Source organism: Melanostigma gelatinosum (assembly GCF_949748355.1).
Source record: "Melanostigma gelatinosum genome assembly, chromosome: 22".
Lineage (NCBI taxonomy): Eukaryota > Metazoa > Chordata > Actinopteri > Perciformes > Zoarcidae > Melanostigma > Melanostigma gelatinosum.
This window is the reverse complement of record NC_136655.1, coordinates 15,432,637-15,457,040: the sequence shown is the minus strand read 5'-3', so window position 1 is coordinate 15,457,040 and position 24,404 is coordinate 15,432,637. Positions and strand designations below refer to the sequence as shown.

The 24,404-nt window shown below is 42.9% G+C and overlaps 1 protein-coding gene across 4 annotated transcripts in view; it reads left to right on the top strand.

Moving 5' to 3' along the window:
• Positions 1-771: 771 nt before the first annotated feature.
• The window catches only part of LOC306795795 (DENN domain-containing protein 5B-like), an 80,197-nt gene continuing 56,564 nt past the window's right edge, over positions 772-24,404 (top strand). For all 4 annotated transcript variants that reach the window (XM_079294430.1, XM_079294428.1, XM_079294429.1 and 1 more), the window contains exon 1: positions 772-946. In XM_079294430.1, the coding sequence (XP_079150556.1) occupies positions 844-946 (103 nt within the window). In that variant the 5' untranslated portion in view covers positions 772-843. The remainder of the gene's footprint in view (positions 947-24,404) is intronic.

The following is a 24,404-nucleotide window of genomic DNA, read 5'->3' as shown; positions in this document are numbered from 1 at the left end:
ACTGACCAACTGATTATAAGAGTCGAGCCCTTTGTAGCACTCCAACTCGTCTTTCGTGTAAGGACTCGGGGTGTTCACGAGATACGTGTAGATGTTGGCGTAGTTTACCGATGGAAGATAAGTAGGATCGGCACTGAAACGATCTGCACTCATCGTATAAGGATCCAAGTTACCAATAACCTTCAATTTGGCAAGGTAGCGAACCTTTGATGCACTATCCAGTGATTCAAAGTATGGTATTTTCGCCGCACTTCCTTGTTTACTCGCCGCCATGGAGGATCTGTATGTACTCCAACATGGCCGACCGACCTCGTAACTAAGGAGATCGTGACGTCAGTGAGACCACTCCATACTACATGATGACGTATGCCATGCGCATTAATATGTAGCCGCGGCTGCTTTGGTGAAATACGTTTGAAACGTGACTTGGGAGAGCGGTGAAGAGGCAAATGATCACTTTCTGTCCCATCCTTAATAACAAGAAACACGTTACATTTGGCCCTATGTTCCAGTTAACAGGCTGACGGGACTGAACGGAGGACTAGATTTAAAAATCCCGCCCTGCCCAGTGACTCCTCCGAGCTCCACCGAGCCTGAGATTCACACAGCGCTCTCCCGTCCAGCGCAGGCAGTAGTGTGTGTCGTCAAGCCCGGGCACGACCCCGTTGAGAGCGGACTAGCACCGCAACAACATTAAAACAACGTTAGTATGCTACCAGTCGATCAGCTAGGAACCGACGCAGAATCGTAGCCGAGCATTTTACCCCCCCACCCCGTTTTTTCCCCTGAAGATGTGTCGCTCGGAGAACTAGTAGCGGACAAGAGCTCCACACCGTCGCCGGGATGAGTTCCGCGGTGTCCTCCGCGGCGCCCTGCCGCTTCGCCCACTACTTTGCTATCTGTGGAATAGACACAGAAACTGGACTGGAACCGGACGAATTAGCAGGTATGGCCTCTCTATTCTATGACATATTGTTGGTATTGAAGACAAAAATAGAACCACAGCAGCCCTCCAACCCAACACATCTTCGAAGAATTGTTGAATACAAATAAATCCTCCACCGCTGTAAGTTAGCTAAAACATGCGTACAACAGTGAGTGTAATGCTACATTATGATATGAACCACAAAACACCAAGGACAGTGACCTACACTGCCAATAACGTTCATTAACAGCGGGATAAAGAGTTCCAGCAGTGCTTGGTGTCAGCACCCCAATGAACTGTGGTCATTAAAGGTAGATGAGCTCCTCGCGCGTTAACAGTGTTACTGTCTCAGTATCTTTTCTAAACTTTATATTCTGATTTAAGCTTCCTGTGCTCAGCTGTGCTGCACTGAACCCGTCGAAGTGAAACTACCGTTCATAACTGGACTGTAGTTTTTACTCACTGTGTTTTCCAAATAGAAGATATCATCTTTGGTCACGTGTGCAACATTCAGTCTCCTGTGAGCCATGTTCAACTTGTTTAAAAGGCTTTTTTAAATTAACCTTTAAAGCAAAATAAACCACAGAAGTAAGAGCTTGTCACAGGAAGGTCTGACCAGTTTAAATGTGTTGTTAAAGCAAAAGGCGAGTTGCATTTACGTGTGGTGAGAGGAGGTGATGCAGCCTCCACAGCTGGAGAAGAATGCTCTTATTAACAAAAAAGGGGGCAGTGTTTATTCAGGTTTGATTAACACCTGTATATTTATTATAGGATTCCTGTTGTTGTGTTTAGTCATAGGGATCCCTCTTCCCCCTGCCAGTACAGCTGTGGGCTTGCAGCGTGTTTACGCTGTCATATATATTTATTTTCACTCATTTTACTCACTTATTGTCTTTACTTTTTGACACGCTTTACCTACAGTGCTAACAGCATAGAGGGCTGCCTGCTTTTGTTGCCGAGGTGTTGCATCACAGGCAGATTGGTAGCTTCTGTCTGTGCAACTGAGCCTCTGGACCAAAGTTCAGAATAGTAAAGTGCGTTTGTGTGTGTTTCGAAAGTGAGCTATGACTGACACAAGTGGACATGTGTTCCAAAATGTACCAGTCAAGTGGCAAAATATGTTTTATTTCGGTGACGCCACCAGAGTTGCACGGGCCCTATTTGTAGGCCTCTGCTCGAAAATAGCATACCCATACTAAGGAGACCACAGTTCTGTAACTACAAGGTCTATTTTAATAATTGTTGAGGCTATAATCAGACCACAACACTGGGGAGATTGCTCAGTGGGTAATATTGTGTATATGTTGCTGGTTAATATCTTAAATGAAGACATTACACAGCTCAACTTTAAAATATTCAAGTTTGCCTGAAAAAAAAGCACTTTTATTGATATTGTGTTTTTGAAATAATGCAGCAGCTCCTTAGGTCATTGGACTACAAACAATAGTGATTAAACTACTAATTTGCAGAAACATGATCCTTGTCAGTGTTTTACTATTATATAGTGTATTTTTTGGATCATTATTCCTGCTGCAGATGTTTCAGGTGGAGCTAATTTCTCTTTCATACACTGTTGTTCAGTTTCGGTAGTTGGGAAGGGTTTAAAAATGATAATGTGCAAAGTAACTAGTAACTAAACCTGCCAGACAAATGCAGTGGAGTAATAAGTATCAGTATCTGTAATCACACTTCTTTTTGCAAAAGGAGTCGCCCCCTGATGGCCAGTAGAGAGAATTCAAGTTGTAAGACACTTTCACATTGGCTTCACTTTTCAGACCTGGAGGTTGCCATCTGGTAAAAGCACCAATGATCAACCCTACAATATGTTGATACTGTGGTATTTGGTAAAAAATATTGTGATGTTTGATTTTCTCCTTATCGCCCAGCCCTAATCGAAAGGCGGGTTCAGAACAGAAAAAGCACATAAACACACGTTTAAATCTATGCAAGTATAAAATCCACATAAACACCATACCGGCATTACATAAACGGACTTATTGCAAGTGTGTGTTGCACGTGTGGCACCAGGAAAACAACAGAGCAAACATTATTCACACCAGCTGATCCATGTACATGTTAACTGAATATTGAAGAACAATATAAATGTGAGTGAAGTCGGCAGTTTTTCTCCGAAGTGAACATGAATTGAGCATCAGTAGAGCATGAAATCCCCCCCCCCCCCACACGCTCGTCATTCATCCCCAAAGCTGCCCACCCCCATTTGTGTATCATCCAAGATCATTTACAATTCTGATGAGGCTTGTTGCTCTCCTCCCCCACGATGCCCCACGATACGGCCGACACTAATGCTGCCATGATTGATATCATCGTGTTGCCTGTGGCGCTGCGTAAACCTCCGGTCGTTTGTCAAGCACACAGCTACATCTCAGCATCCTCACATATTCTGGGACCCAGAGTTTGAGGCAGCAATGATCGCAGTGACCCACCCTGAGCAGCGTTCTATGCCTTCGCTTATTTCAGGCCATCATTTCCCCTCCTCCCTGCTCTTTGTGTGGCACATGGCCTTGTTTCCCTCAGCCCATTGTTCTAGTCAGAGGGCCAGACTTCCTGTAGACCTGCCTCGGGCTTCTCCGTGGTGTGCGTTACCTCCTCTCTCTGTCTCTGCGTGCGTTTACTCTCTACAAGATTAAACCATATTTAACTCATCTATTTCAACTCGTAATAGATGAGCCTGAGGCTCTTTGGTGAAATGCTAATTAGCTGGTTTAATTCCTATAGTAACTAGCCACTTTGTCAGTCCAGGCACCCCCCCTCACCATGCCATTGAGCCTCTGTGGTAAAAATACACCCTGGCTGGCATTCAGAACCTGAAATAGTCCCCGCATTCTAACACCAGATGCATTTTAGGGTCAGCAGCATTGTGGAGTGGAAGGGCGAGAGGAGTGAAGAGCTAGTTTGGGGGAGATGTTTGGCGTGCCAGTTGTAGAAGGAGATATGCTGCCACAGTGTGAGGTGTGTACCACTTTGCCATCTTCTACCTCTCTTGCAAACCATTTTTCCCAGACTTACTGATGAGCATGATGGTTGCAGTCCAACAGCAAACCTGTTTCTAAATCTTTCCAGGTTTTTAAAAAATGTTTCTGTTCCACTTTAATGGAGGTCTGAGTAAAGAGATATTACTGTTGTTAGGACTTCAACATTGATGAAGCAACTAACAAATGGTTTTATTATTGATTAATATGTCTATTTTTCCGATGTATTGTATAGGCTACAAAATATCTGAACATTTTGAGAAATGGGTGTCACAATTTCCCACAGTCCAAGGTGACCATTTCATATGCCTTGTCAGGCCAAAGATGTTGCATCGACTCTACAATACTTTGCTACTAAGTTGATGCCAAAATTCTGAAATGGGACTGTACTTGTCTTTCTACACGGGGCAGAGCTTCCGACTAACGGCGCCCCAGGGAACATTGAAAATGTAATTATCGTCTCGCAAGCTTGACCAAGTGCTAATGCGTTAAAATCTGAGATGATACAGTTAAGTTACTATCAATGCGTCCAAGGCAAGCACCCAATTTTTTTCCCCTGATAATGCTACATTGTGAACAACAAATCAGTTTTGAAATCGGCAGGAGAGCTAGTTAACGTTAGCTGTTAGCAGCCGGTGGGAAACACAGTCCTGCTCGGCTAAATAATGGAGCTAACAGCTAACGTTAACGGAGGTTGCATTGAGTAACTCTACAATGAGTTCAAAGCAAGCTCTATTCAGTAAAAAAGTATATTTGGCAAAGGTAAATTCTAACTTTACCATAATGCATTCAAATGTAATTTTGTAAAAAAATAAAACGAGAAATATGAATAAATCCAATTGTTTTAAAGGAGATGTTTTCACAAAATAAAAATAAAAAGGACATTGAATTGGGTAGTTCTAAATCACTGTATTACTGCTTTTAAAATGATAAACTACTGTAGATTTATCTCTCAAAGAAGAATAGGGAACAAGAACAATCTCATTGAAATCAGCAGTGATGCTGATAGAGCGGGGCGAACCTTCATGCTGGTTTGCATGTATCGTTACTGATATGCATGAACACACACAGATGTATGCAAGCTCATCGGTGATTCTCGCTTTCAGTTTTCAGAGGATCTGGTCTGTCAGGTGTTCAGCCCCGCCATCACTTGCCACTGTTGCCAGACACTTTTTTTATTTTGCTCCAGCAGCACCAGACTTTCTCCTCCTCCTACACAGTGTGCTCCTTTTGTTCTCCTTTCATGTCCTCCTCTGTGTCTCAGTGATTAACACCTCATCACACCTCACACCCGAGTGTCACCCACCGCTCTCCTGCAGCAGCACTACTGTGGTCTGTTAGACGGGCTCCTTTCATGAGTTAATATCACCTCAGGGAGAAACGGCTGGGCTGGTTTAAGCACAGGGATTTCCTCTCCACCTACAAGTTTCAACATGTCTATTTCAAGGTGAATTTCTTTTTTGAAGAGCTAGAAACTTTACTGATTGGACTTTTAATTATATAGTCAATGTCCATGTTCTAGCAGCAGCGAACAACATGAATTGTCATGTAATGAACAAGTTGCTATATTGAGGACTTTGCTAAACATGACTGCACTTGACCTGATCTCATGAGATGAATGTGATAAACCCTAAAACACACCTGTGTAGACCTCGCCAACCAGTATAATGTAAACAGTCTGGGACATTTGATCCTCATCCGAGAAATCTACAGCTACAGTGGGCCAGTCTTATTCATTTTGTACAAAGAGCTCCCTTGCTGCCATTGGGAGCTATGAAGGCGGTCGCTGCAGCTTTAAATAGGAACGGAGCACAGAGGTGTGCTGGCCGGGGCTGAGGTGGGAGTGTCCTCGCAAAGGGATTTGAGCAGCTAAAGCTCCCCTCTGGACTGGACCATCTGTCCACACAGAGGCCGGCCTGGGAGTCAGTCAGCACAAAGGCTGCACGCCGACACTGCCCAGTGACGTATGCTAATGATGACGGGGCTAACCAACGCAGACGCACGTCTCTGTGGACTTATGCCAACACAGGGTGATGGGCAAATAATCGTTTGATAGCTCCATGAAACAAATAGCAAGCCTCTGTCTATTGTAAATGAGGAATCTCCTGTTGATCTCATGCTTTATAATGACAACATTATGACAATATTGTCACTTTATCTAATTTTGTGTTGTTTTTCGAGATGATGAAACCACTTTGGCCATGCTTGCTTTTGCTACGGATTCTCTCGGTTTCTCTTTGACTCTTCCTTATCTCTCATGGCTCATCAGTTTGTTCCTCCTCTCGTCAGCCTTTAGTGATTACATCCATCTCTCTGTTTTGTCCCCAGCTCATTTCCTCGTGTTCTGTTAGCCTGGCCGGGCTGCTGTTAAGCCTGTTAGAGTAATCCATTCAGACAGCTCCTCCAGGCTATACTGAAGGCATCGCTGTAATGTAACACACAGCCAGGCCTCACCACACACACATACAGATTCATGGTCATAACAGTGACTCCACTCCTCCTGCATTGTTTGACCAGAGGCATCCTCCTGTCTGTCATCATAAAGCGACTCACTGTAGGTCAGCTTTAATGCCTCTTGATGTTTTGGCTTCACTGGACAAATAATGATTTTGTGACCAATTTTAGGATAAAGTGGAGTTCAGGGGTTTGTTGTCTGTGTACCATTACCTCTGGGCTTGACCAGTAGTAACTCCTGCAGAAACAATGGAGGAAAATGAAAAATGCAGCAACCCAGAAGTCACAGCATTTGCTCCATGCTTCCTAAATGTCTGTGGTAGCTTTTACTCCAGTAAACTCAGCCACAGGATAGAAGCAGTTTCCACCAGTCTGTAGTTTCTAGGCAGGAGCTTGCTTGTGGTGGGAACGCGGGACTAACTTAGATGTTTAGACTTTTGTTGCCTCAAGTGCATTCTGTAGGTTTAAGTTGAAGAGCCCTAAACCTGCCCATCATCTGCCTAAAATGTTGATTGTCAGGGATGTGTGGTCTCATCCGAGAGAAGGAGAGGTTGACATGTACTGCTAGTCAAAGTTCATAATGATGGATGGCCTCCTCTGGGAGTTAGCGGGACCTGACGACCTCTGAAGATGCTGCTAGCTGTTGCTGACTGGTCGCTTCCCTTTCCCACCGCCTCTCCGTCTCCAACGGCAAAGTGAGCAGTTGATCTTGGGAGGCGAGAGGAGCCATTTCACAGCCCCTCCCTCAGAGCGACCTCTGACCCTAAGCTCCATATGTTCTGTCTCTAAGAGACAAAAGAACCACGGCGGAGTTTGGGGCTGATTGTTTTGGCTTATTAGAGGGACCCACAAGTTGGTTGGAGCTGGACTTGACAATGGACACTTAACTTAATGCATGGTGTAAAGGCCAAGATTGTTTAAAGCTGTTCTGAACAGACACTCTTGGAGGCGTGATGTCATATAGACGAGTGAGAATTTGATGATCGTTCAAACGTTAGTCTTTCCTTCGAGGCATTCCTGGTTTTCGTACAAAAAGGTGCAGAAGTAGTGTGAAGAATGAAAAATAAATTCAGATTCTGTCCACCATCTCACCTCTGTACACCTGGCCAATCTCGTCAAGTTGCCGTGATTGTCAGTTGGTTTCGGAAAGGCGTTCTTAATTTGAAGCAGTCTGGCATTCTGAGCCCTTGATTTAGCCCATCTTTTTATCAGAAGCTGCAGTAGTCCTTGTAGCCTCGAGGGCCTGCTCGAGTCTGTATGACGTAGATTTTGTCGGTTGCCCATGTGTGCATTGACGACTCTGTAGACTGTCCACACGATAACACACTATAAGTTTGCCGACAGTACATGCGCTTAGGGTTGGGTATCGTTTGGGTTTTTTCCGATACCGGTGCTAAAACAATACTTTTAAAACGATACCGGTGCCTAAACGGTGCCTGAACCGATACTTTTTTCTTCAAATTGAACAACATATTAACTGTTTAAAGTATACTATAAATATGAATAAATACAAAACACTTGGCTTCAAACTACAGCTTCAAACTTTTTAACTATGAACAATATGTTAACTGTTAACAGTTTACAGTATACTTAAATAAATATAAATAAATACAAAACACACACTCTGTACACACACTACAGCTTCAAACTTCAGCAATTATTTTGCAGAAATATGAGCATATGTTCCTCCTCTGGCAAAATACGACACGTCTCATGACTTATTTTATTTTACCAGTTGGTGGCGGTAATGCGCCAATTCGTCGTTTGCCAACCGCCAGTTGGTCTCAAAGGAGAAGAAGAAGCTTTCACGTGCCTGTGTTGTTGTGCTTATGAGCGGCAGCGCTAAGTACCCCGTTGTAATAATACTATGAGTGAGGAGCGGAGGACCGAGTCCTGCTGCCAGGACGGAGTCATCAGAGTCGTGTAAAAAAAAGTATTTCAATCGGCTCAGGCACCGAAAGGAAGCACCGAAATCGGCGTTGCGTTTCGGTCCGGTAGATACCGGACGTATAGGAACCGGTTCCATATTGCCACCGCTTTTCGGTACCCAACCCTACATGCGCTAGAAAAGCAACGAAACAGCTCCCCCTGTTCTTGCGTCCTTGTGCGTTTTGAAGGTCTATAGGTTATAAAAGGTCATCAATCCAGTCCTGAAAACCAAGCCTCTTGTTTCCCCGGGGTGCTATCTGTGAATGTCACATCATGTCCTCCAGACTCAAGGGTTGATATTCCTTGTAGCTTGTATTGTTCATGGTTTCTCAGCTAAAACAGTGCAATAAGCTCAGAAATGTGTATAAGAGTGTTGTCTGGTAACCACAGGGTCAACGGTTCGATCCTCGACTGGGACGTGACGAAGTGTCCCTGAGCAAGACACTGAACCCCCGGCTCCCCGGGCGCCTATCATTGGCAGCCCACTGCTCCCTATATACAGGGATGGGTCAAATGCAGAAGTCAAATTTCGTGTATGTGTCTATGTATATGACAATAAAAGTGGTTTCTTCTTCTTCTTTCTTCTTCTTGACTGTAGCTGTATAGGCTACATCAGGGGGGGGGGATCTACATTTAAATTGTGTCACAATATTACAATGAAGAAGCAAACTTAATAATGTACATTAATGGGACATGAACTCATACAGAAGGAGATAGCGAAGAGGAGAGAGAAGCTCAGTGTATCCTAGGAAGTCCCCCGGCAGTCTAATCCTATAGCAGCATATCTAGGGGCTGGTCCAAGGCAAACCTGAGCCAGCCCTAACTATAAACCTGAGCCGTCCCTAACTATAAGCGTCAAAAAACCATAAGCATTATCAAAAACTGAACAAAGACTCAGTGGACACAGGACAATAGGCCTTCAGAATGGACATACTTCCCAACGAGCGCCCAGAAGCGCTCATTGTGAAAATGACAGCAGTGAAGAACATGCACATAACTAGGGCTGCAACAACGAATCGATTTTATCGATAAAAATCGATTATTAAAATAGTTTTCATTGTCGATGGTCAAATTTCATTTTCGATTTGTTGTGTCGCGCGATTATTACGCCACTCAATGAGTCGCGGAGATGTTTGGGAAGGAAAAAAAGAGCGGAGCACAGCGCAGGTTGTTGTGAAGTGGAGCTTCTAATGATGACCAAGACATGTCTGGTTTTGAACGGAACACTTTACTTCCTGAAAACTGCAGTTTAACAACTGTTACAGTGAACTCTTGCACCCGACATATAGGTTTTCACTTATCATTGTTGTCGTTGTCGATTAATGACTCTGAGTGAATGTTCATTGATTGCTGAACATTATGCCGTAATATTAACACCTTGTGAGTCTCCAGGGACACACACAGGTGTCATCAGCTCAAAGGAAACCTCTTCATTGTACCAGCGTAGAGTGTGCTGTTATGTCAGGCTGTAAATCTCCTTACATAACCGTGACAGGCTGCACCACGGTAACTATGACAGATTCGAGCTGCTGACAGGCCCTCACCTCACTGTGAGACATGCTGGACGCCGGATTATAGAGAGCATTACCGAGCATTTATTTACTATATAATTGCTTCTCAGGCTACTAATCAGCAACAGTGTGTGTTTGACAGAGATTGCCAAGGCATGAAGCCTCTTCTCATGCACATATCTGTTCTGTCTTCATGTAAACTCAATAGTGCTCTTTCAGGAATGAGGACAGAAATGTGTCTGTCTATGTTATGAGGACGCTTGGTTGGTCCGTCATGTCGACTTGTTCTAGAAGAAAGAACACGTGTGTGTTTGTGCTTCTGATGGCTGGTTAATTAGACTTTGATCTGAGTTCCAACTCATCCACTGGCCTCTGGCCTGAGTGATAAGGCTGGGTAAACAAAGCATGCCCGCTATCAGATAAGCTGCTCCATGTCATGTTCTCCCTCACCGCCTTTTGACAAGCTTTCTGTATTTGTTTGGAAACAGGCCTTTGCCTCTGGTCTCCCTCCTCTCCCTCCCTCTTCTGCTACATCTTCCAAAGTCCTGTATGAAGAGTATTTTATCATTGTAATGCTCCATGTAAAGTATTTTTTCAACCTGGATCCTATTTGCCCATGTTTTTGTGTCTAAGTGACAAATGGGAGAACCTTGAAATGAGCTGCGACAGTAATTGCACAGCGTCAATGTAACGTTACATTCACTAAAAGTGCTTCTTTTTGACACTGACAGGCTCAGGTTTCTTTACCTTCCACTTGGTCCAGACTTGGACCAATACAGGAAAAGTCTCTGGAATCTTTCACAGCGTTCTTCTTTTGTGGTGCGTAGGGTCACACCTCCAGTGTCCAGAGCTTTGCGGGCTTGCAGCAGCTGGTTCACCCTGTTTTTGCCTCTCGCTCTCTCATTATCCTTATAGTGTGGCTCAAATAAATACAGGTGGCCACCGAATTGAAAGACCTCATCAACATTGTCAAAATCATCTCAATATTCAGGCATGACATTGAGAATCTTTTGGATAACCCTAATCTAAGTTTTCTGTACTTTAAGACAACAGAGTTTATCCGGCACACTCTCTCCAACTCTCACACACGTTTTCACTGTCGGCATCAAGCACAAAACTCTCCTCAGTAGACTTCTTTCCATAATGTTATCAAAAAATAATAATCTGAGCCTGTCAGTGGAAGAAACAAGACATTTTAGTGGACGTAATGTAACATTGCGGCTGAAGTAATTGAATACTGGACCAATTTCAAAAACCATTTGACACACCAAAACATGGGAAAATAGGGTCCAGGTAGAAAAATACCTGACAGCCTGCAGTCCATGTTTCCAGAAACAGCAATTTATCTATGATCCATATATATATATATATATATATAAATATATATATTCTTCTAATTTACTTATTTAAACCCTTTCTACAAACCCAACAAGAACTGCATCAAATTGAAATGACTAAATAATCAGATAATCAGATGCAATCAGTAATATTAGTGGGAGCTCAGCACAGCAAGGGATCCACCCAGTGGGATTGTCACAGCACACAGCAGCTCAATGTGAATCCCCCAGAATGTTTTTAACAAACCAAATCTCCTGCAGCACCACATCATCACCAATTAGTTGGCTCCGTTTGTGTGGGTGTGATTGAACTTCACGTTCCCTCCTCAGTCGAAGCCCTCTCTTCTCCCCTCAATGTAACATCAGGTTATGTAATTGGTGGGCTCGTCGAGGCAGATTAGACAGACTCTCGGCTATTCCTGCACCAGGGCCTTGAGTTGTTTATCCCAGCGGAATGAAGGGTAAAACGGAACAGGACAGCAGAAATTAGAAATCTTGAGAGCACAGACTGATGGGAAGGGTACTACCACTGATCATCTGGTGAAAGAAACTGTATTTTGTTATCAAATTTGCATTCCAGTTTAGTATTACCTTTCCATAAAGTTGGAGTCATTGCATGTGACAGAAAAGAATAGTTAACACAGCAGAGGCCAAGATTTTCAGACGTTTAGTCCAAAACAGCTGAATCCTACATTTCCCATAATGCAACAAATGGAATCTGTTTGTCAAACCCTCCGTGCCTGGCAGTCGCCCAAATCTTTCAAATGCCACACCCCTGATTTATAGCGCCGGCTTTGTGTATACATTTGTAGCCTACAGACCTAAACAGAGATGACCCAGGTGACATCACTATGACATCATCAGGGTTATTTTCAAACTCCTCCAGAGCCAGAGAAGAATTCCCATTTAAGGTTGTAAGAAAATTCGTCTTGTATGCAAAAACCATACAATGAATGAAAAGGAAGCTATCTTGTCCTTAATTATGTGAGCGTAGTAGTGACTCCTCTATTTCAGTATTGATACTGTTCCCCATCCACTGGTCCAGTGCTCACAGCTGTGTTATCTGAGCTTTGATCTGCTGCATGGAAAGCAGAACATCATTCACAATCCTGTGTGGACACATGTTTTTGTAGCTGGTTTAACAGATGAGACTCAAGCAGATTGGGTATTTGCATGAAATGCACTCGTGAGTTGTGTCCCTGCGCTCCAGTGTAGCTCTGTAGGCAGCACCCACTAAACACACTCCCTCATGTATACACACACACACACTCCACACATTTCAATGAGTTGTCCCCCTGGGAGTTTGAGGGTGAGGTTGTGAGATCTTTATCAACTCTAGTATTTCAAAGACACATAGTGAAGTTTTTACTTATTAGATATTGCGTGATGTAATCTTACGTTTAATTAGAATTTGAAGAGTTCTACCTGTACATTCTCCTCACAGTGCACAGCGCAAAACTTAATTTCCCTACCGGCCAATAAATATAAATCTGCAGAATATGAATTTATATATTTAGGCCCATATAATATTTATATATATATATGTAAACACCTATTTTTTCACTTGTGTACAAAGCAGTCCTGTCTATTCTTTACATGCATTTGTCTAGCTTTGCTGTGCATGTGCCCAGCTTGGGGAGTGAAATTCCTTGTATGTGCACGCATACTTGGCCAATATGTGCGACTCATTCCAAAGTGTCAATAGTCGACGAATGGATCCAAATATTTACCGCTACTACTTTAATGCAGGTTTTGGTTGGAAGGCAATGCAATTAACATGTGCCTGGGTTCAGATGGGGATGACGTAACCTTTATTAACAGAGGCCCTTCAGCTTTTCTATGGGCCACGGGATGCACAGGGGTTGCCTCCTCTCATACACCTTCGTCCTTTCTCCTTCTGATTATATGGACTCATTTATGTCGGCTGTCAGCCGGCCAGGCTTGAAATTTCGGCACATGAACATGGCTGTCATGCATGATGTGAAAGCACCATGTTTGTTATATTCTTTATCGTTCTGTGGACAAGTTGACAGCTCCGTGGACATTATGGACTGTGAAACGTTTATTACAGGGAAACTTGTAAAGTACTTCCCGGTGCCATCCAGCCAGCCCACAGATTCAGTTTCACTGATGTGCTCTGACTAAAAAGTCTGGAATTGGTTTGGGATAGATGTGTTGTCAATGAGACAACATTAGACCAACAATACTGGTGATTGGATAAGCATTTACAAGCCAGAACTAACAGAGAAATAAGAACATTTGTTTTTGTTTAGAAATAAAGCTGGCATTATACGATATTTTTTTATTAACAAATTTCATGAAAAGAACCAAACCAACAATGTGTTGGTCCGTCTCTCACTACTTTCCTACCCAGTCTGTGACTCCAAGCTCATTGGTTCCTACTTAAGATGTAAATCTTTAGAAACGCCTCACAAACATATGGTTTCATTTTTTTAAAGAGCTCAGTATTTTCCTGAAACAGCTGGTCGCTGTAGTTTTTTTTTTTTATCAAACATTACTCAAACGGGAGAAAATAGCGCATTTGTTGGGGACTACTTTCGGTTTGTATCATATCTTAAGAAAAGTTTTTTTCTTTTTTCGCGTTTTTCTACGAATAAACAGCAACATGAGCGATCACTGCACTTGTTCAAGCCCTTGCAGTGTTTAGGCAACAAAACTACAGTTTAGGAAAAGATTGCTGTTTGGGTTAAAATTACTAAAGAAATGATGTACGGAAGATACGTGAAAAATAAGCCATAACTTCTGGGTTTCACATGGGGCATGAACAGTGGTCCGCTGGGTGAAAGTCTGCTGACTTTTTTGTTGTTGTTGTTGTTGTTGTTGTGATGGGCATCTATAGACTGCTCAAATTATCAGCAGATTGATTATGAAAATAATTGTTCGGTACAGTCGCAACATCAAGACTTAAGCTGTAAGGGGTAGTGTCATTAACACACCTCCTCTGCTCATGTAAATACATAGCTTAATTAAGGAAAGTCAAAGACAACTCCTTGTTTTCAGTGCTCCCCTCAAACTGCCCTGTGAACTAATGTTCCCTGAAGATCAAAGATGTCCGCCGCAGGCTTTATGGAAATGGTCCAGCACTGTTTGAGTGATCACAGCGTTTGAAGAGGCTCTTCAGGGCTGCTTTAGGTCTAGCTGTGAATGATGTGTGTTTAGAGCCAGGTTCGTACATCCAACTGGATCTCTTTATTTTTTTGTAGAATCTGTGGGTGCACCTTGCTGATCGCAGCTGGAAAAACCCCTCTACCTCTGTAATCTGATCATTCATGGAGGATATCAAAGGAGGCCGAGTCAGACCTCACCTCTCTCTTTTGATTCCTTTATTGCTTCTGCAAGCACAATGTAAAAACCTTATTGTCGTGCATTGATTACTTTGAAATTACATTTGAATTCAAATAAATGATCTTTTTAAGAGGATCCGTCCTTCACTTACCCGGTACTTTCTGTAGCATGACCTGAGGAAGTTGGAATGCATTATGTTCTACAGTGTGGTTGAATGTTAGGATTTGGTTGGTTTGAGGTTGTGTAATTGTCGAGCTGCAAAGGGAACAGAGGCTCTACAAGCAGGGCCATTTATGCTCCAAAGAGCCAGTTTAAGAGTGAGACAATTAGACACATATCACATTTCAATAATTCCAATCGATGGAGTGGTCTCACCGACGTCACGATCTCCTTAGTTACGAGGTCGGTCGGCCATGTTGGAGTACATACAGATCCTACATGGCGGCGCGTAAACAAGGAAGTGCGGCGAAAATACAATACTTTGAATCACTGGATAGTGCATCAAAGGTTCGCTACCTGGCCAAATTGAAGGTTATTGGTAACTTGGATCCCTATACGATGAGTGCAGATCGTTTCAGTGCCGATCCTACTTATCTTCCATCGGTAAACTACGGCAACATCTACACGTATCTCGTGAACACCCCCAGTCCTTACACAAAAGACGAGCTGGAGTGCTACAAAGGGCTCGACGCTTCTAATCAGTTTGTCAGTGGATGGGTCCGAGACGTTAAAAGCAACGGTCGTCGACAATTCTCATATCGTCATTGGAAGAGTAAATATATACAGATCTGGTCCGATATTTAGCAATATTCAATGTTTACTCAGCGCAAACAGACACGTGTGTTTGTTTACATTGTACGTGCATGTCATTGTGTGCGTGTGTGTAGGAATTCACTTTCAACTAACTCCTAACTTCATCCCCCCCCACACATATATACATATATACATATATATATATATATATATATATATATATATATATATGTCTGCTGTCACGGGCCGATGAAGCTTCGGTAACCTTCTCATGTCCAAGTTTAATTTATATTTCCTTTATTAAATACTGTTCACAAACGAATTAGTAAATAAAATCACTGACCACTTATAAAGTGATCCGCACATACTCTAGTGTACGCCAAATTCCATTCCTTTATATCTCGAGAGATGCGTGACAGCCATTTCTCGCGACGTCGCTTGGATAGCTCCTTCGTGTCATTTCCTTGATGTGTAATGACCGCTGGCAAACCAAAGAATGATTTCTTGTCTATCAGCTCTGCTGCCACAACCAAAGACAGCACAAAAGTTCACCACCGATAGGTTATGCGACTCAGCCGTGCATGCCAGTGGCTTTGTGTGTACTCCAACATGGCCGACAGCTAAACTGTGACGTCACACGAGACCACTCCATTCAGCTTTTTTTCTCAAAAAAAGTAAGTAAGTCTAAAAGTATTTTACACACACACACACACACACACACACACACACACACACACACACACACACACACACACACACACACACACACACACACACACACACACACACACACACACAAATAGAAACTCACCAGCCACAGAAGGGGTAATACACTTTGGTCGGTGGGAAAGCTTTTAGTGAAGGACGTCTTGAGTGTTATTCATAGTTGCTTGAAGGTGATAAAGAAAAACTAAAATGGACTCGACATAATAAATTAGTGGTGACAGTATTTCTGTGAGAGAAGACAAACTGGGCAGCAGTTTACCATACCCATCAGCTATCAGTTGTTTTGCTCATTCAGTGTTCTACACATTATTCCATCGATTAATCGAGCAATTAGATAAAAATACTTTTGCGTCATTAAGATTTTTTTAAACCGTCAACAATAACTATGTTGTCCTTGTACCTTGCTATTCTCATCCATATTGGTATTTTGGGAAAAAAAAGACACAAAATTCAAATGATAAGGAAATAAATGATTGTATTGTAAGTATTCACTTGGCTTTAGTAGTTTAAATGATGTATTATACACCGCTTAGAGCTTGTGTTGGGAAGTTAAACAGGTCGTTATTCCCCCTCTAATATCTATTTTCATATTCTGTCAAACAACTAAAACTATCCGGGTGATTCAGGTCCTGTGTCATGTCTGTTTTGTAAAAAGCAGCTCCGTTTCTGTCCCGTGTGATGAGACGTTGGCTGTGTCCTCCTCTCCTTCACTTCCTCCTCCTTCTGCCAGTCCTGTTTGTACTCCCGTTGATTTAATCTCTCCCTCTCGTGCGCTCGTCACGTCTCGGCATCGCCACGAGCCTCGCTGCGTCTTGGATCCGTCTTGGATCCGTCTTGGATCTGTCTTTCTGTCTCTAGGAGTTGTCCCTCGCTGTACATCGCTATATGTTTCCGTGCGATGCCCGTTAAACTCCCTTCACCTTGTGTTCATTCAGACAACACACAGGCTCTGTCCATGCTGCTTTGTGTCACCTCTGCCAACAAAGATAATGCTCTCAGAAAGTAACGGATGAATTCATAAGGTAACATCCATGTGCTGCTAGGAAAGTCAACATTTCAGAAGTCAAATTATCACACATCCTCAAATAAAAGCCAGTATTCAAATAATGGTACATTATATCATACTCACAATCTGAGTCTTAATTACCGGTACTGCTCTTGTTTACTAATTTATTTCAAAAGCTTTGACTTTGCAGTGTTAAGCTGCTTCAACGAAACTCAACAAATAGAGCCTTTCACATTAAAAGTCTTTTGTTGTTAAACTTAATTTACTAATTCATTTTGATCACTTCTACTTTGCAATTCTTTCTGTTATAGTTAAGCTACTTTGAATACAACTCATAAATGTCTTGTAGATTGTAGTTTTACATTTAAAATCTCAGGAAGGGATGTTTTATTGTGAAACTGAGTTGACTGTCACTGACAAAAAGTGAACACTAATTGAGAAATGCAGGAAGACAGGTGAGACTTGAGCCTGACACGCACACCTGACTGCCTTAACAATCAACTTCTATCAATATATTCTCTTCACCCCCATCAAACACATCTCCATCACCACCACGTCATAGCCTTGCAGCTGCTGCGAGAACAGCTGCCGTTTGCTCACACACACACACACACACACACACACACACACACACACACACACACACACACACACACACACACACACACACACACACACACACACACACACAGCAGCCCAGACAGCTATAGTTACAAATCTAGTCAGTACATCCCTTTAAGAGCATGCACTGTATCTGTCACTTTGTTGTCCACAGTGGCGTGAACCTGTTGAATACTGTTCAGTTTACGTGAGAATATTCAAAATATACCGGCTTCTTTTATCTGGTGGCATTTCATTTGCAAGTCATTACCATGTATCAAATGCATCACAAAGTGCACTTTCGTCCACATTATTTTTAATGTACATTTCCAATTTGAGTGTAAAAAATAAACATGTTTAAATGTTGCAAAGCTGTGGGGAAACAGTTTGTGTATTGATAAAAACAAAACGCTGGTGGACTAAAAGTCTGGACAAATTGGCCTCTGTTGCTTCAACTGTGATAATTTATGAAATTCTGTCTGTCCAACTTTATGGAGATGCTGGAGCATAGAAAAAAAAGATGGTCATGAACCATCTAGTCAGCACAAAAGCCAAGGCACATTCAAATTGGTTGCAAAATAAGCAAACATTATCTTTATTACATGCTAAAACTACTAGTTATACTGTATATTTACCAATTTGTGTTGTGTGGTTGTGTTGTGTGGTCTTGGTTTTTCTGTATGCTAATCTAGTTCTCCTAGTAAACAGGCCTCTGGCTGGATTTCCTTGTTTTATTCTCACCTATTTATATTGTGCTGACCAATGACAAACCCACATAAAGTCACTCTAAACTTTAGCCCATAGATGCAATGCCCGGCCGAAGAAATGTGATGCACAAGTTGGTGTGCAGCTGCAGCAGAGCTCGTCTCTAGCTCGATTGAGTCATGAGTAAAGAATGCTGGACGTCTGCCACTGTGGCGTCCGCAGCCTAACGGGGGATAAATGGATTGGTGGGGACACGTTTTCCTCTCCAAATCCCTCGGTGTTATCATCCTCTATCGCTGCATATGTACACGCGGAGTGAGGGTTATCTAATCTGCTCTCATCAGCCAGTTATCTGAAGTCTGAACAAGAAGTGAATCAACAGCAGCTGCTAATACAGTCAGGTGACAGTGAGTCATGAAGCAGGGACGCAGAAGCATCCCGTAATGGAAGGACCCAGGGGAGCAACCAGAGCATGTGCCTGAATGAAAACACCTCCTTTCTCTTTTCTCCTCCCTCCTCTTCCCTCCGTCCTCCTCCTCGCCACCTTAAAGTGGATAATGGAACAAAGCCGTGTTTGACAGCATGACAGCGTGGTGACATCACCATGGTAGCGTCCTGAATAGAGCCAGTAGAGCCAGTTTAGCCCTGGCACTGGGACACTGGACCATTGTAACACACACCCACACATTTGCCCTGCCTCCCTATAGCCCTGATCCCCATCATGTATGGATAACTCATAATGATTAGGAGATTAGAAGGTGTTAACTGCCGGCCCGCCACCACCACAACAACAACAGCCCCCACCCCATCTTCAGTTGCCCTGTTGCCAAGGAGACAGATGGGTGCTGATCTAGTGCAGCCCAGTGCCAGGTGTTGGCAGCCCAGGTGTGTGTGTGTGTGTGTGTGTGTGTGTGTGGGGCCCAGGCGGCCTGCCCAGTTGCAGCAGGTGCTGCTGGTGCAGCACTGTGTGGTGGAATGTTATGGTGAAGCCACATGGATGGGAACCCCCTGCTGATCTGTAGTGGAGCTTTGGCGTGAAGAAGAATTGTCTTTTCTTAACTGCTGCTAAATGGGGACAGAGCTGGCAGCACTAGCAGTGGGTTGTAGCCCTGTGAGAAGACCCGCTGCATTCTGAAGGCAAAGATACTACTATTATACTTCATATTTTATAGGTGCTTTTTGACGAACTAGAGATGCAAAATGACCTCTAAAAGACGCATAACGACACAAAGAGATGCAAAAAAATATATAAAGGGACACAAAACAACCATGAAGAGACTCAGAAAGAAAGAGATGCGATCGCATGAGGAATGCAGGATCCAGTGTTTTTGGATCTTGGTCATAGAAATAGAATAGAAGTGACATTCAAATCAACGTAGGTGGTCAGAGCGGTGCTGATCTTTGTATATAATGTTGTCATTGCAACGGTATATACTGTAACATGCACAGAGTTGTGGACTCAATCATTGGAGCCACCACGTGTGATCCACTTAAAGGTCCCACTGACGTAATGACCAACACAATCACCATTTTTTTCTGACCGAGTCGGATGACCACGAAAAGCAGTTCAATGTCAGTTCTGCTCTTCTATTCTGTTTCTATGGACTGGATCCAGACTACAGTCAAACATTCAGGACTCTGCTACTACTTTTTTGGGGGTATCCGTCTCTTTCAAGTCCCCCTGTCTTATGGGGTCAATACTGATGGGATTGCTGGAGTACCGCTTGAAAAACAAGTTCGAAAAGCATTTGGAGCAAAGTCTGCTGGTCGATTTCGAGAGTAATGGCTACACGTTTCAAGCCTCGTTTTATTTGCTCCAATGCCTTTCTGGATGGCTCATGAATAATAAATTCAATATGTGTCTGCGGATTTCTTTTGACCAATGTGATTCCAACCAGACCTGAGTAGTTCAGTAGCTCTACAGGCTGTTTTCGTGCTCAGAATGCTTTGTTGCATGATTGCCTCGTTTGGGGGGGGGGGGGATTGAACATATTCAGCAGTGAAGTGGCACGACACATTCAAAGCCCCGGAGGCGGTGGATGATGAGGATCACAGGCACGCTTTCAAAGCCATGCACACACGTTGTCCATACCGTTTTTGCTGCAGCTTGTCAGCTTGCTCTCACGGACCCATAAACACACACACACACACACACACACTCCTGGAGCAGGTTGTCTGATCACCCTGTATTGCAGGGCAATAAGCTCCACATATATTATGCATCGTGTCTGTGGCCGACATATGATTACATCCACTGCTTTGTGTGTGTGTGTGTGTGTGTGTGTGTGTGTGTGTGTGTGTGTGTGTGTGTGTGTGGTAAGTGGGCATTTTCCCCTGAATGTTTGCTCGGTAAGGGACTCTAATGAGATGCTGCCTCACACTCTCGCCTCATTGTGTTCTATGTATAAAGTGTGTATGAGTGTGTGTGTTCATACTAGTATGTGTACTAGGGGCCTATTGGATGTAATTAGAGGTGCATTAAGTGATTTGTGGCTCTAATGATGCAGCGTGTATCATATGATAGTCTGTTGGGGGGGGGCTGTAGGGGTGTCTATTGATGGAAATGACCTCATTATTTTGATGATTGTCAGAGAACTGTTACGGTTACTGTATAATCAATATTTACCTTTTTTCTGAACAGTTGTATTAGAAGTCTTTATGAATCCCCAGTAAGGAAACTCATTGGGGAAGTAGTAAAAATCTGTAAAAGTTTGTAAGTTTTATTGTAAAGTATATAAAAAGTATTCATGCAACTGTGACTGATATATTATTATATGATTCGATTATTATTATTATGACTAATACATTCTTGTGTAGGAAGCATTTTACTGCTGTTGTTGGTTGAGATGGATTAATTAATTAATGAAAAATAAATTAAGATTATTAAAATAATTAAAGTAAAAAGCAGCAAATCCTCACATTTGTGAATTGACTTTTTTGGCATTACTGTATTCAAAATAAGTTGTAATTTCTAAATAGCTATTTGAAATACACAAAAAAAAAATCAATCACAAAAGTCTAAATAATTCTATGATTCAAGATCAGAATAAAAATGATATTACGGCAGGAGCTGTCACGTGATGAATCAGACGTTCTCTGCAGAGATGATGTACCTTCACAGACAAACCCCGGAAGTCAGCATCACACTGGTTCCCTCCAAACTCATTTCAGGGTTTCCAGGCTCATTCCCGCACCACTTTGTTTCTTTACTCTCCCGATGCAAAGGTCACGTTCCTCTTTGGACCTTCTACTACATGTGTGTGTATCCAACCTGTTCGCCTTCTCAACTTGTTCCATCAGGACACTTGGTCAGGACCCCTTGTCGTCACCTGGTTAGGTTTAGTTAAACATTGTGGTTTGGGTAAAAGTAAGTGCATTTGTTACGTAACTTCACTTACATAGTTACATACTCATGTAATGTTGACTTTTGGTTTCACAAGGACACGAACGGCGATCTCCTGGGTGAAAGTCCTTCATTTGTTTTGCTCATCCATCCACCCCAACCTCCTCCCTATGCAAACTTTATCCTATGTCCCCTGACTTCTGGAGCAGTGGCTCTGTGCATCTAATGTTGCTGCAGTGCGTATGGGTTTGCATTGGAGTAAATGGAAAGCCCGGTGCGTCTCATTCAAAACGCTGGTATTTGACGCTCTGGGAATGGGACCGGGCTGGTGTGTCCATGGAAGTAGACCTCAATATACCGCATGTGTAATCATCTGTTGGATATTATAGTCACAAAAAAGACTGAATTCATTCTGCCTCATGTGTATCCAGCCCTTAACTTATCGTGACTAATGACATTGTTCCGTGTAGAAACAAGTATGAAGTACTTTAAATAAAAGTATTCATAAAACGGTGTAATCATTGCGCGAGAAGGTTTGCAGTGGAAAGCAGAAAATGAGAGGTGTGACCGTTTATAAGGAAAGAATAGTAAAGAAAGAGGCAGTTAGAGACACAGTAAGCACACACACACACACACACACAAGCTACATTTATCCATTGTTGTTGAACTGCTGCGCTGCAGCTGCTTTGCAATTCAACTTTGGGAGGCAGCACTGAGGGCTGTCCACAGAGGGCCGGCCGGCTCCTCACACACACTCTCATTCACTTTTAATGGCAGAGCTGCTTTTCTGGTGTGTAACCCGTGGCAACCACACACTTAACACCTTGACAAGGGGAGAGGGGAGGAGTTGAGGAACGAGGGAACAGATTGCTCTCACTCCTCGCTCAGCGTTGGTGATGAAAGGCATTCCACCAATCTGAAAATAAAACAGGCCGTTTTTGTCTGACTCGAGGGGATCTTAAGTGGTTTCTTGGCTGTGTAAATAGGTGATGATTAATCAGCAAACATTGCTCGGAGAGTGATGTCGTTTCCACAGACAGACGTAGTCCTGAATGCTCTTGGTAATAGGTAAAATGATGAATAACTGCATGTCTGATGTTAAGCTTAGTGCTGTTTTAATTCAGATGGTCATGACTATTATGTATGAGATACACTGTTGAAATGTGTGCAGGTTGAATTGAAACCACACAAACAACCTCACAAACCAAGAGAAACGGTTGAGACATCCCCAACAACAGAGCTAAAGCCAAATGGAGTGTACAGAGCGCCTGGTGGAAAGGACTCCACCGTAATGAAGAAAAGACTGTGGGTTAAAATGAACGAGGGATGTGAAACCACAGTGGGAATTGAGGGTAAAGAGTGCATTATAATAAATCTGAATCTGGCTGAAAACAGTCCTCTGCATCAATACAGAGTCCCAGAGGATCAACACTGACTCACCCATGTAATCTCTTTAGTTTGCTGTACAGTGAGCAGCCGAGGGAAGATCCTGCTCTGATGCAGCTCTGCTGCTGTTTTCACCACATTGTAAGAGACAAGTCCTCATGCTCTGGACTGACACTCATGCAGTACTTATTACAAAAGGATGAACCTGCCAAGAGCACCAAAACTCCACTTGTGTCAATGTCTAATCAGCTCCTCAAATATACAGTTGTTTTGTTTTTCAAATAAAAGCTCAGATATTTCCTAAAACAGCTGGTCACTGTAGTTCTTAAGTTACTCAAAAGGGAGGAAACAGTGCATTTGTTGGACTATTGGACTATTTTCACTGGCGGATTAATCCACATTTGGAGATCTAGTGAGGCAGCAGGGCGGTGTATGTGGGATTAAATTACAATAAAACAGTGTGTTCATGATAATGAAGGAACATGCCATCCAGTGCAACAGTGTGGCTCACTCATGTGCTTTTAACTTCTGAACACAATGGAGCTCTAAGGCACAGAGGAAGGAGACGTATCAGGCTTTGATACACACCCAGTACTTCTAAGGAGATACATTCACTGTTGGGTTGGCTCTGCAGCAAAGTATTTATTACACTTTATTACTGACACTATATTTAAACCTTGTAGTAAAATGGATTACCAGGACTGAGCTGGAAGAGTATCAGCAACATCAGATGTAATGGATGTTCGTGGCGACCAAGCAGCAGACCAGCTCTGAACCGCTTCATTAGTCTCCTGTGCAATCCGTGCATGCAGGGATCCATGAGAGCGAGTGTGTTTTCTAAAGACCTCATTTGAAGCAGAAAGATTGTTTACATGATTCCGATTTTTTTCTGAGAAAGTTACGATGAATGAACTATGAGAAATTAGATAACAGTAAACAGAGCCGGGCAGATAAACTGACGGAGGTGCAGTGATGTAAGAAGCAGATAATGCCTCTGTGCGTGTGCGTGTGTGTGTGGTTTTCCTGTCACACAGCAGCTGAGTAGTTCCCCTCATTTGTGACTTTTCCACCATTTGAACCAAGTGGTACCTCATTTAACATGATGACTGGTGGGACTTTCTGTTCGGTCCGAGGAGGCACAGCAGCTCCTGCGGTGTCAGCACACGATGGTAAAAAATATCCTCTCCTGTGCAGAATGAGAAACTGATCTGTGAACAGTTCCATTATGGAGGGAGGAGGTCGTGATGATCCATCGTTTAGACTTTGTTTTTCAGAAAATGAGCGTACCATACCAGTGGATAAGCATGTTGTAGTCCCTTAACTCATTGGTTTTCTTTACCAGGCAACCATGGTAAATGGACTTGAACTTGTAAAGCATCTTTCTAGTCCTCTGTCCACTCACAGTGCTGTATATCACGTCAATATTCACC